This window comes from Varanus komodoensis, unplaced genomic scaffold (genome assembly GCF_004798865.1).
Source record: "Varanus komodoensis strain SLA01 unplaced genomic scaffold, ASM479886v1 scaffold3, whole genome shotgun sequence".
Classification (NCBI taxonomy): Eukaryota; Metazoa; Chordata; class Lepidosauria; order Squamata; family Varanidae; genus Varanus; species Varanus komodoensis.
In genome coordinates, this window is record NW_025335761.1 from 53,457,980 (window position 1) to 53,472,217 (window position 14,238).

Sequence of the window (14,238 nt, forward strand, 5' to 3'; positions counted from 1 at the left end):
TTTCACTTGAAGCTCAGGTGACAGCAGCGGCGAGGAGCGCTTTCCTCCAGCTTCGGCTGATTCATCAGCTGCGCCGCTACTTGGAGTACGACTGCCTTGCAACAGTGACTCATGCGCTGGTGACTTCCCGTCTTGACTTCTGTAACGCGCTCTACGTGGGGCTACCCTTGAAGACGGTCCGGATACTTCAATTGGTTCAGAATAGAGCTGCCAGGCTGCTGACGGGGACTGGACGTTATGTTCACATGACTCCAGTTCTCCGTCAGCTTCACTGGCTCCCCATTGAAGTCTGGGCCCAATTCAAGGTGTTGGTGATGACCTATAAAGCCCTAAACGGCTTGGGTCCTGGTTACCTGAAGGAGCGCTTACATCCATATTTGCCCAGTCGCCCCCTGAGATCGGCGGGAGAGGCCCTTCTCCGGGAGCCCTCCGTGAGAGAAATTAGGAGGGTGGCTACTCGGAGAAGGGCTTTCTCAGCGGTGGCGCCTAAGTTATGGAATGCGCTCCCCAGAGAGGTCCGCCTGGCGCCGTCGTTATTTATTTTTCGGCGCCAGGCTAAGACCTTTTTATTTAAGCAACATTTTAAATGCTAAATACAATTGAATTTTATCTGGCCAGGGCGGCTTATTTTATAATGTGTGTTTTAATTAAGATTATTTTATATGGATATTTTAACTGATTGTTTTATCTATGTTGTAAGCCGCCCCGAGGCTTCGGCGAATGGGGCAGCATAAAAATGTTTTAATAAATAAATAAATAAATAAATAAATAAAATGTGTGATCTCCATGTTTAGCTCCAGTGAGAGCTGTTCAGACAAACAATCCAGGCATGTTCGATAAATGTGCAAATGGGAGTAAGATTACCCCTGCCTGCTGCATCCTCAGACATCAAAGTCCTTCTGTCCATGCCTCCCAGTAGTCATATGCCCTGCATTATTGTGAAGCATATGTCCTTTTAGATGCTATGTATTTATTGCATTTCTATACTGCCCAACAGCTGAAGATCTCTGGGTAGCTCACAACAATTAAACCTGTAAAATACTGCAAAATAACACTTTGTAAAACTGCTAAAATTTTGAAACAACAATATGAACCAAATGAAAAATCTGCAGCAGTATAAAGATTATTCATAAAGATGTATGACTCGAGTCCCAATTTTCTGTGTGCACAGGAGGCCTGATTGATAAATAATTAATAAAAAAATCAACTGATTGATTATTTATTACTTGCGTTACTTCAGGACTGCAACCTTCCCAAAGTGGCTTAGAATAGAATACATACAATCATATATTAATTTAATATATTCATAAAATAAGTGAATTATGAACACATTTAGGAATAAACCAATAACAAAAGCAGTGTAGGTAATTAAAACCTTTCAGTTAAGAAGACAAAGCAAGAATTTTGTTGTTGCTTTAAAAGGCAGCCATATATTTCTTCAGAGGAGTTCCACAGGACAAGACCCACCATTAAGAAAGTCCAAACTTGTGCCCCTACCTTGCAGAAATTAATGGCTGGCCAGCAAGTAGATCCTCTCATAATATACTCAGCACATAGACAAGTCCAAAAGGCTGTCGCGGACCTTCAGATAACTCAGACTCTAAATTTAAAGGCTTGAAAAATTAGAAACCAGCACTCTGAATTTGGCCCAGAAACACACTATCAACCTGAGCGGTTATATGCAGTTGATGACCAGCACCAGCAAGGACACAAGCAACCACATTCTGCACTATTTGAAGATTCTGAGTTGTTTTCAAAAGTAGGACAGTCCAATGCTGTACAGCATATTTATTTATTTGCGATATGTATGTACTGCTTCAAATTTAAACAGAATGCCTGCCCCTGTTGAATTTACAGTCTCCATAGTAGGTCAGCCTAAAGGTAGATTTCTGAAAGATTTTGCAACCCCAGGAGAGGAGAGCGTGCAGGTAAATGCTGCAAAGATGTACCATTACTTGTTTTTTGTTGCACTTTATCTGGGGAGGGGGTGGATATAGAGGACAGAAAAGAAAATGCCGGCAGGATGTTTGTTGGGAGAGTGGATGAATACAACAGAAATGTACATCTGCTGCTTAATTACAGCCAGCCACTTATAGATCGTATTCCTAAAATACATTCTGATGATTTTCTCTGATTTCAGCAACAAATCTATGTATCCCTGATTAGCCTTCCACTAGTTTAACTCCAAACTCAGTGCAGCATTGTGAGTCAGGGTGAACTGGTGATTTTTGGCCAGGAAATCTTAGTCATCTCAAATTTCTTAGTGGTACAAAGTGGTGCCTTCCTGCTTGCAACAATAAATGATGTTGGAAGCCAATAGGCTGAACTTTGTGAGCTATGCTATTTTTCTTTTGTCTTGGTGGACGAGACTCAAATAATTGGTTTTTTGGCTTGAGAGGGCTTATTATGATCTGTGCTCTAATGGAGCTGCCACCCACTCCTTCCAGTCTGCAGCTTCTAACTGCATTCAGACAATGCCATTAAAATGGCCAACAGGCCAAAGCAATCTTTTATCCCTCCTGAAAGTAAAAGGGAGGTGGCATAATAAGCTCTGTTCTGACAATGGCTGGATTCTCATACCATATTAAACCACGGTGGCTTTGAGCTCTGCGGGCTTCTCATGGGGTGGGTTTGGTGCCGCTTTGAGGCCATTCCCAAGACGTCATGACTTGTTCCAGTGTTTACTTTAGGTATGGAATGGGCTTCCACGGGAGGTGGTTGAAGCCCCACCGGTGAGGGTGTTCAAGGTTAGGCTAGACATGCACATGGCAGGCATGTCGTGAGCAGAGCTGACTGGAGCTGGAGGTCAGACTAGATGGCCTGGGAGGCCTCTTCTGACCCACTCTGTTTCTATGTGCTACTGCAGGTCCCTGTCTCATTGCTTGTGGTCATGGCCACCCCCTGCCCTCGTGGTAAGCAAATGGGGCACGTTCCTCCTTGCCTCCTTAAGGGCATCCATGTGCTGTGTTCTTCTGCCTTCGCTTGGTGCAGCACCTGTGGGCGCGCCACTGCCCAAGCGTGGGGGACTGAGGGCAGAGGTGTGCACTTGGATGCCTACCTGAAGTCTCCCCTTCCAACCGCCACAACCATGGGACAATTGCAGTTGTTGGCAAGGACCGGAGATGGGCTGTGTTTGGCTGGGTTTCCCAAAGGGAAGCCTCAGCTGCACCTCCCGCCTTGCAACAATGCAGAATTGATCGTGCCAGCAGGCAGCAGGGGAGAGGTGATGCAAACTTCTCTTTTCACCCTGCCCTTGCTGGACACAGCCGTCCCTCAAGCTGAGTGGTGGTAGTGCTGAGGAAGGAGGTGGAGGAAGACAAGCTGTTCTGTGCTTGTGAAATAAATGCATCCTGGACAATAGTTGTCTTCAGCAGGCACTGAAAACTGAATTTCCTAGGAATTCCCTTGCGAGGCAGGGGATTTCACAGGGAACCACTCCACTGAAGGCTCTTCCTCTGGTTGATTCAAGTTGGGCCAAAGTACTGTGTGCAACCACCCTGAAAATGACCCCAGCAACCAGGCTGGTTGGACTAGTAGTCCTGGGTATCCTTCTCCTTCATGAATCTGTCTGTTCCCCTTCAAATGCTAACCAGACTTGGGGCCATCACTCCATCTTGTAGTGGCAAGTTCCATTGTTTAACTGTGGCCTTTGTGAGTGTTGTGGGAACTGCAAAACAGCAGGAGCCATTTGGGTGCTTAACTCAGAAATCTTTATTGTTACAAACTGTTCGGAAAATCTAAGGCAATCCTTTAGACTACTACATCCAAAAGAAAACATTTACCTTAAAACACTTGTCATATCCAAGTTTATGTTATCTCATTTGCAGTATCTTTAAAATGAGGGTGCAGCATTGGAATATTTTTTTTATTAAATGAATGGCACCTTGAGACGGTTTCAGCCTTAAAACTTGCATTAACAATTTATAAATAAAATAAAATGGTTTTGCAAACTTCATTAACTCACCTGGCTTAGGACCACAATATCTAACAGAAAATTTCTTTCAAGCACAAGCTACCTGAACCCCTCTGATCTAGATTTGGGACTTGTCTCCCAGCTGGGCATTTCAGGAGTTCCCCATTGAGGCTTGCTTGCTGGCATGTTTAATATATTTTCAGTGGCAGTGCAATGTTGTCTTCTATCGCAGGACATTTAATTACTTTACTATTACATTGGGCTCATATTAGGTGCTTAAACAGGTCTTATGTTTTAATTTGCATTTGTTTTAATTTGTATTTTTACATTTGTTTTAAATTTGGTTTTAAAATCTTGTAACTCGTATGAGATTTTGATGTTGCCTGTATTTTATATTGTATTTTATGTGTTCTTGTCAACTACTCAGAGAGCTTTAACTGTTGGGCAGTATAGAAATGATAATGATAATATGGATTCGTGTATGCTCGTGTAAAGTGATGCCAGTTGGAGGGCAAAAAACCAAAAATCAGCTTCAGGTATAATGACCAAAGATCTTGGGGCTACAGAGGGCAGCTTAAAAGAATGCTGCTGATTTAGAAAGGGCAACTAAAAGGATCAGGGGGCTGGAGCAGCACCCCTGTGTGGAAAGGTCATACCACCTGGGATTGTTTAGCTTAGAAAAAGGGTGAGTAGAAGGAGACATGATAGAGTTGTACAAAATTATGCGTTGTGTGGAAAAAATGGATGGGGAGACATTTTCTCCCTCACTTATAATACTAGAACCCAGGATCATCCCATGAAGCTGTTTGGTAGGAGGCTCAGACGGATGAAAAGAAAGCTTTCTTCACACTGCACATAGTTGAACTGTGGGATTCACTTCCATGAGATGCAGTGATGGCCTGCATGATCTGCATGGCTTTAGAAGGGGATGGACAAATTCATGGAGGATAAGGCTTTTATATATTTTATATTGTTATTTTTTGTATTTTAACTTAATGTTTGTATTTTACAAACATTTTAACTTAATGTTATGTAAAGTTAATGTTTTAACTTAATGTTTGTATTTTAATTTAATGTTGTGAGCCGCCCCGAGGCTTCGGCGAATGGGGCGGCATAGAAATGTTTTAATAAATGAATAATAAATAAGGCTGCCAATGGCTACTAGTCAGAGCAAGAAGCAAATGCAAATCAGTTGCTGAGGAACATGGGCGGGAGGTGCCATCACACTCATATCCCATTTGTGGATTTCCTGTAGGCGGTTGGTCGGCCACTGTGTGAACAGAATGGTGGGTTAGATGGACCCTCAGTCTGATTCAGCAGGGTTTTTCTTAAAGAATATCATTTCTTTGGGCAGAGACCTTTGCTGTGGCATTTTCTGGACATGGCGACACTTGAAACAAATGGCCTGCTTCTTTTGTTTTGTGTGCCCTGGCAAACCGCATCCGTTTGGTATGATACCAAGGATCATAGTTTCATTGGTGCTGCCAATTATGGACAGTCATTGAATGGAATGCGAGGTTGAGGCACAGCCTATCAGTAAGTTCATGGACAGTACACTCAATTTTTCTTTGTTCTTTTTCAGGTGCTTCAAATGCTGTGTACAAGCGATGGATTCCAAACACTAATTTTGAAAATAGTTCCAACTGGGATCAAGGCCGAGTTCCATGTGCTACGGATGCCATCCTTTTTGAGAGCAGCAAGGTGCTTGATTTAAAAGTATATGACTGCAATCAGTCTTTCCGCAGCATATGGAATATGTACTTAGTGGTTTTTATTTATTCCAGGTTGTGTCGGTCTTTGTCCAGTCATCTCATGCTTTGACAGACATGGTAAGCACAACTAATGTTATGACATATACACCCAGAGCTTTTCTATCTGTATTGTGCATTTGTCATTCCCTACTCACTGTTGTTTACAAGTTCTTTAGACAGTGTTGTGATCCTCCATTTCTTCTGCTTTGGTTAGTTTTTTTTTTTTTAAAAGCAGGGGGATTTTTTTTTTTTTTTTAAAAGCAGTATTGTTTAAAGAAAGCACAAGGAAACATCATTTCAGCTTCTGTGATTATGCTGTTCTATTATACAGTGCCACCTAGAGGTAATGCAGTGGAAAAGCAGGAGAGAAAACACTGGCAGTGTTCAGATCTCAACTCAACCCGATATCGGTACAGTGGATTAACAGTTGATTAGCAGCCTTGATAGAAAAGCTTCATAAGAAATAAGCTAATGAGTTAAATGAATTTTTTTGTCAGTTGTCTTGCAGCAAGATTAGAGATACATTTTCTGTTGTGCCAGAAGTAAGTACTGCTATGTTGGAGTATTAAACCAATGAACAAGCAAATGAAAAACAAACCTAGAGCCATAGTCTGCATGTTTTAGACATCTATTCTTTTAAAGAAGGCATTTTAAAATGTTTGTTCACACACATGCACTCACCTAAAGTCAGGGAGCTGTGGTGAAGAACCATGTTTCTGGCCTGGAAGAGACATTTTAGAGCATTTGAGCAGAACTTTCATGTTTTTAAAAAAACATGTTTTCTTTGAAGGGGTGGAAAATATTTTTTATTGAGTTTAACAAAAATTTACTTGGAAATAAGAATAGCATAAAACAAGAACAGGATTTTTTTTTCCCGATTTATATCCTGCCTTTTTCCTACAAAGGGCTCATGGCAGCTTACATCATTCTCCTCCTCCATCTTATCCCCACGACAACAACCCGGTGAGGTAGGTTGGGCTGAGAGTCTGTGACTGGCCCAAAGTCACCCAGTTGGCTCCATGGCTGAGCAGGGACTAGAACCCAGATCGCCTGAGTCCCAGTCCCATGCTCTTAATCACTACACCACACTGGCTCTCTACCACACTGGTTTTCAGCAAGTTCATTAGCTGGTATGGTCATGTGTGTCATTTTGTATTTTGTTGATGTGAGTTGCATTGCTGTAAATTCAACTAAATTGTTTCCACAACAAGCTGTGTCTGTTTGGTGCTCTCAGATCAGCTAAACTCTAAGGGCATAACAGAAGCTTTCTGCACTCAGGAACTGCTTCCAGCATTAATCTGTTTCTTCTTATCATCCTTGCTTGGTACACCAGATTCTGGATGTGTTCTGGGACATTCTTAGTTTAATCTCTCTTCGAGAGAGGTATTATTACCACTCCATATGACTCTGGTGTGCCCGCAGCTAGAGTATTGTGTTCAGTTCTTGGCTTCACATTACAGGAAGGATATAGCCAGGTTGGAATCAGTGCAACATAGGGCCACAAGGATGGTGGCCAGATTGCATGGAAAGCCATATGAGGCCAGACTGAGAGAACTGGGTCTTTTCAGCCTGGAGAAGAGGAGACTCCAAGGAGATCTGTTGGCGACATATGGAAGTCACACGGAAGTGGATAGAGACTTGTTATCCTCTGCAGAGGAGGGCAGGATGCACTCCAGCAGAGCCAAGCTCAGGGAACCAAGGTTCAATTTGAATGCCAGGAAGTACTTCCTGACAGTCAGGACCCCAAGGGTGTGGAATGGGCTTCCTCGGGAGGTGGTTGAAGTCCCATCGGTGCGGGTGTTCAAGGATAGGCTGGACATGCACATGGTGGGCATGTCTTGAGCAGATCTGGCTAGAACTGGGGGGTCAGACTAGATGGCCTGGGAGACCCCTTCTGACTCGCTCTGTGTTTCTATGTTTCTATGCTACTGAACGATATTGGGATTTGTATTCCAACACATTTTGACAATATCAAGTTGTGGACTGTAGATTTACACTATTAAGGCACTACACTGCAATGTTATCTTTCCGAGCCAGCTACGTACACATTTAAACCAGAATGTTGGTTGCCTTCCGAGTCTTTTGAATATATGTGCTTGTTCATTCAATTTGCACAGAATACCAGTTATTACATACTCCCCAGTTCCTTTAATTTGTTGGCGTTGTTGGGGAAGCAGAGCATCACAGTTATTTTCTTTTGGATGAGAGAACCTTATCTGCAGATGTAGAAACAGGGGCCACACGGAGGCAAAGGAGCACCCCTAGCAAGCATGAGATGCTCAACCAGATCCTCAGATCCACATGCGACCCCCTCGCTTTCAGCGCTCAGCGACTTCCCCCCCCCTCTCTCTCTGCCTTTGTCTCTTCCAAACTGCTAGCTGCTGCTTCTCAGACACTCGTTCCTCTGCCCCCTGCCGTCAAGCTGCGATGTGTCACCAAGCTCTGATGAGTATCTCATTCAAAAACACCAGAGATTTCCAATGAATAGGGGAACATTGCCATTAGCTCCCATTGATGAAATACGGAATGAACCTTGCGGGCTGTTAACCAGCAATCCACCTAAGAAAGGGAGGGGGCAGCAACCTCAATGCGATAATCATCGGTCCTTGCCTACCTTTTCGATCTATACTCTCTCTCAAGAAACCCAAAGCGCCCTGGTCCCTATGCAGTAAGTGATGAACAGAGCTCTCAGGCATGCTCTGCAGCAAACCGCTCGGCGTTTGTGAAAGAAACACAGGCTACGTGACTGAGTGGGCTCCCCCGCATCTGTGTTTTCTTGTTAATGCATTTCTGATTCATCCAAGTGCCTCTGCAGAAAGTCTCTCCTAAGGATGGGTTGTGCCTCGAGATGACCCTTTCCACCCAATCGCGTAATGTTAAACTATCAGGCTTAGGTATTAGAGCATTTGATAGGCTGACAAACGCAGAGAGATGAAACAACCCTATTTTGATGCAAATAACCCTTTGTTGCCTCTGTAAACAATGATCAAGTCAAAAGATCTGCTTTTCCATTTCCCCCCTTTCTTCAAACAATATTCATACTGAGAAACAGCAACCGAGGTTGCTACGGTGATACGATTTCCGAGCCACTGAGTTACCAACCATTCAATAACTGCATTCAGGATTGTTTATATTCTGCAGCTGCATAATGCAGGATAGCATGAAAGTTCATGTCTTTTCCCACAGGGCTCTGCCCACCCATGGCAGTCATCAGTGGAGGACCAGCTCCATGTCCCACCACCGCTCGAGGTGGAGCTGGTGGGGATGCAGGACGATTCCTTTTCTGTTGCAGCATCCTGGGTGTGGAGCCATTGCCCCCCTCCTATTGGCGTCTTCAGCATATGATTAATACCTTCCTGCGTCCTCAGTTTTGTAGCCAGAGCGCTGCAACACAAAAAGCCCATGCCCTGCTCTCCCACCAGTGGTGGTAGGACTTGTTTTTGAGTTGCTTTGTATTTTCTCCCTCCTTTGTGATTCCACAGTAGGCTAATCATCCCTCTTTCATGGGGGCATTTTAAGGTGCAATCCAGTGCATGTTGAAACAGAAAAAAGTCCTACAATTCCCAGCATGCTCCAGCTAGCATGGGATTGGTTGTGTGCATGTGCAGCTGGAATACATTTTATGAGCTGCCTCAAGACTGGCAAAGTTTATTTTTTCCCCTCAAAATCATTCATTGATGCACTTGGGAAAACAAAGAACATTCTCTTTGTACCATTACAAAATTTGAGATGATTTAGATTTCTAATCAAAGATCACCAGTTCTCACTCCTTCAGAAGCACAGTGCTAGTGAAAAGCTAATCAGGGACACTCAGAGTTGTTGCTGAATGTAGGGAAATTTATCAGAATGTATTTGAAGAATAGGGTCACTACAAGTCTGTGACTGGCTATATTTTAATAAGCAAATAGGATCTGAAATTTGGAGTAAATTGGGCATGTGGAGAATCTCAGCTTCTTTTCTGAAACAATGTAAAGCACGTTTTCAGTCATCATGAAAATATTTCTTTACTGGGGCACAAACGAAACATAACAGCAGCACCCATGTGTTAGAATCACTGATGTCACCAAAATTACAGTAATTTGGCTTGGAATTAAAATATGTCCTGCTTGCAGTGGTTTGATAGGGAATGAGCATTATTCTCTCCAGGTGTTTGTCTCCAGCTTGGAAAGTAACTCAGGTGGCTTTGTAGCTGCATGCACAAGATATATTTAATATTTGTGTGTTTATTGTGAATGAAATTCTCTCTGAAGCTTTTGACCACTATGAACTCACAGCAACCACAAACAACTGTGGTCATCTACACCTAAAAGAGAGCCAATGTGTTTAAGAGCAGGCAATCTGGGTTCTAGTCCCCATGGGGCTAACTGGGTGACTTCGGGCCAGTCAGACTCTCAGCCCAGCCTACCTCACAGGGTTGTCGTTGTGCACATAAGATTGAGAGCTGCAGGAGGAGGATGATGTACGTTGTTTTGAGTTCCTTATAAAAGAAAAAAGCAGGATATAAATCTAATGAATGAATAAATGGCACCCTTTTTTAGGTTTGCTGTATTGAGTCATAGGTTTGAATGCTACACTTCCAGGTTGGGATGGCAGTAATATAAAGAGGGACCTGAATGCAGTCACCATCACCAACAATACAAACTGGAAAATAATTCTGGAGAGAAAGAGTGCGCTTTCTTCTGACAGTTTCCCAAGGAAGCTGATAAATACCCAATTGTTTCTGAAAACTGAGTCAAGGTGTTCCATCACCAGTCAGAATGAGATGGCCACCTAATTTCTGTAGGGTGGGGTGTGAAGCTTTCTTGGTGTGTGAAAAATCAAATACAGACTACAGAAGATTAATGGGGAAGAAGGTGCTGCATTCCTTCCTCAGCCTGTGCTTTTCCTCTTAAAATAATATCTTCCCAGAAGAAGGGTTTTGTTAGCCTTTCCACTCAACGTTTCTGAGTTTTAATTGCTCTTCTTCTCTGCTCCTTAAAATACTGTAGGAGTCCAGCACAACAAACATTCTAACAACCCCAGTTGTATCATTGTAATGAATGATTAGAGTTTCGTGTCTCTCCTAACTTTTAGAAAGCCAAATGCAGCTACGTAAGACTTGCCAAGGATCCAGCATTCCAGGAATTGCCAAGGGTCCAGAATGTAACAGTGACCTCGGGAAACTGGCAGGGGGATCACATAACAATTAACCTTTTGTTTACATTCAGCATCCAGGAATCAGTGTTACACTGCTCCTCATTGTGGAAGCCCCACACCCCTTTCCAGATGAAATGTAGTGTACATTTAACATGGGTGGGGTGGGGGGAGAAAAAGGATTCTTGCAGAAGGGCGCGTCTTTGGCTTATATTAATTCATTTGAATGTCTGTAACGTGTGGATGCTGTCACATGTATAAACTATACAACGCACAGCACTCTTTCATGAAAGGGAAGCTCTGTACAGACTGTCACATGATTAGCACAATGCCCATGTGCATTCATTCTTCCCCGCATGTGCTTTTCTTGTTTGATATCCATTTGTAAGCCTGTCTTCCATGAATTTGTCCAGTTCACCCCAGGTAGTAGCTGTCCCCAGTATGTACTGGAATTCTGTACACATTTTGTTCTGTTCTGCAAAGAGTTATTCCTCATTCTCTGTCATGACTCTGCCTCAGACAAACTTACCTGGGACTTCCAAAGGAGCCTTGAATAAGACTGAAAAAATTCCTGTTCTTGGGGGCTGGGGGCACAGTGCTGTTTCTTCCTCTTCTTGCAAATCTGGGTCTTATCTAGTTCACCTTTTTCCTTCTTTACGATACTTATATCCGCCTTTCCTTCACGGAACTCACTGCAATGTCCTCTGTTCTTCAATTCATAAAGTCCTGTCTTATCCCCACAACATACCCTCACAATCCATGGACCAGGTTTGGCTAAGAAATAGTGACTGGCTCAAAGCCACCCAGTGAACTTAATACTCACCAACAGGATCAGGGAAGCATGCCTGAAACAAATTTTGGGACACTTTTCCGCCACAAGCCTAAGCCCAGCATAGCTCAGGGTAGTAAAATAGCTCTCAAGAAATCTATGTTCGTTGTGTCAGAAGAAAGGAACTGTTCCCTGGACCCAGTTTTGCTTGAAACACTCCATGTTTTTAAAAATCCCATTTGCCTGGGACAAAAAGGAACCCTAATGGCAAACATCAATATATTTCTCAGTCTGTGTTATATTTCAGGCTAGCTGTGGTTTTTGGAAAAAGAACTCTATATTGAAAGTTAAATCTTTCCTGGATTACTTTGTCTTGGACAATGATGGTTCCAACGTGACCAGCCAGTGCGGAGCACCTAAAAAACTGAAGCCATCTGATTTTTGGGGATATTTTAGGTCCTGGGCACTTTTACTTTATAGAAGGAAATTACAGGGGTAAGTGGCTGACATTGGAGGTACTGTGTTCTTTTGAGCAGGGACTAAGTTGCAGGTCCACTTCTGTGTATATTCTGCAATGAAATGTAGATCCAGGGAATGGTTTTATTCCTTCCTGTTGTAGAAATGGCTGAGTAGGGATTCAACTGGTAGAGTGGCCGGTTTGCAGGGGATGGGGTATGAGGCGAGACAGAAGGAACTGGGTCTCTTCAGCCTGGAGGAGACTCAGAGGGGATCTGTTGGCGACATACAGGTATGTGAGGGGATGTCACATGGAGATGGGTAGAGGCCTGTTCTCCCCTGCAGAGGAAGGCAGGATGAGCTCCAACGGAGCAAAGCTCAGGGAGCCAAGGTTCCATTTAGATGCCAGGAAGCACTTCCTGACAGTTAGGACCCCGAGGGTGTGGAATGGGCTTCCACGAGAGGTTGTTGATGCCCCATCAGTGCGGGTGTTCAAAGATAGGCTGGACATGCACATGATGGGCATGTCGTGAGCGGAGCTAGCTGGAGCCAAGGGGTCAGACTAGATGACCCGGAAGACCCCTTCTGACTCACTCTGTTTCTATGTTTCTAAAATCTCCCCAATCCTAGTTCAGCCTTCTAACTGTGGGCCACACTGGCTCTCCTTCCTCCTTTGCACATGTATGTCTTCTTTCTGCCTCCCTCCTTAATTTTCTGTTGTGTTTGCCTTGCTTGAATGCACATGTGTGAGTGTGTCTGTTCAAATAGCCAGTATGAATTTACGTACCATAATGTATTCAAGCTACTTAAACGGCTAATTACTTGGATGTTTTAATAAGACAACATGCTGTGTTTAACTGGCCTATAAGCATCCACATGAGGAATTTTGTATATCTCTCTGCGTGTAATCATTTTAGGCAGTGACATTTTAGCAGAGAAGGGGTGTGCAAATAGAGTATTTGGAAATGTGGGCATTAGTAGACTTCTAAAGCCGTGCAGGAAACAGTCCTATGGCCCCTAGACAGTGCCTTAGGGGTCATAGGATAGTTCAGATTCCCAGATATGAGGTTGGAGGCAGTGGTCCAAGTCTGGAGCTGGGAACTGGAATTCTTTCTCAACCCTCTTCCCTGCTGGTACAGAAAGAACTGCACCAGCCACTATTTGAGGTTTGGAAAGAAAGCATTTCCAGGGGAGGAGAGGAGACTGAAGCTATCCTGAGTCCTGTCCAGCCTCCTTTCCTCCTACATCAAGACACTCCAGATGAACAGGGGGAAAAAGAAAGAAAGAGAAAAAGAAAAAAGAAAAAAAATCTATCTAAAAACAGAGTGGAAAAACAGAGTGGAATGACAGGGAAGTGAAGATTAACTCAGATGCTTCTCCAGTTCTTCATCAGGTGCCTGTAAGCCTCTGAATTAGGGACCTTATGGCTATCACAATAGGATTGCACCCAGTGTGGTGTAGTGGTTAACAGCATGGGACTGGGACTCAGGCGACCTGGGTTCTAGTCCCCGCCCAGCCATGGAGCCAACTGGGTGACTTTGGGCCAGTCACAGACTCTCAGCCCAACCTACCTCACAGGGTTGTTGTTGTGGAGATAAGATGGGGGAGGAGGAGATGTAAGCTGCCTTGAGCCCTTTGTGGGGAAAAGGCAGGATATAAATTGAAAAATAAATAAAATAAATAAAAATAAAAATAAACAATTCCTAAGTCCACAGTGTATGCATTTAAAGTTTGCTTGTGGAAAAAAAAAAGGATGCTGCTGGCAAAACACTTCTTGTTCAGAGAGATGGATTGCAAAATAGTTGATTATGATGCCAATGCAAACTGTTCATCTCCCTCACTCCTTGCGAATTCTGGAGGCCAGGAGGCTGCTCCTCGGGATCATATTCACCTCACCTCCTCCTGGTTTTCATCACTATTAAACAAGATGATATTTAATATAATTCTCCTGCACTGCTTTGAATGTTCCCTTTTCCAAGTACATTTCTATAAGTGCCCCAGAATGTGGAGGATGATCATGAGGAGAAGGGACTTTTAGTAGTAGCTCCCTGGTTGTGGAATGTCCTCTCCAGATAGGCTCACCTATCCACCTACCTGGCTGAAGCCTGAGATCATTCATTTGGATCCCTAAAATTCTCCTCCATCACTCTTCTATCCATGGGTACTCCCAGAAAGAAAGAAAGAAAGAAAGAAAGAAAGAAAGAAAGAAAGAAAGA

General features: G+C 43.5%; 1 protein-coding gene across 1 annotated transcript in view; it reads left to right on the top strand.

Moving 5' to 3' along the window:
* Positions 1 to 14,238, top strand: part of AMN (amnion associated transmembrane protein) — a 72,044-nt gene that overhangs the window by 12,212 nt on the left and 45,594 nt on the right. Inside the window, exons 2-3 of the mRNA XM_044435861.1 lie at positions 5,496 to 5,614; positions 5,698 to 5,742. Of these exons, the coding sequence (XP_044291796.1) occupies positions 5,496 to 5,614; positions 5,698 to 5,742 (164 nt within the window). The remainder of the gene's footprint in view (positions 1 to 5,495; positions 5,615 to 5,697; positions 5,743 to 14,238) is intronic.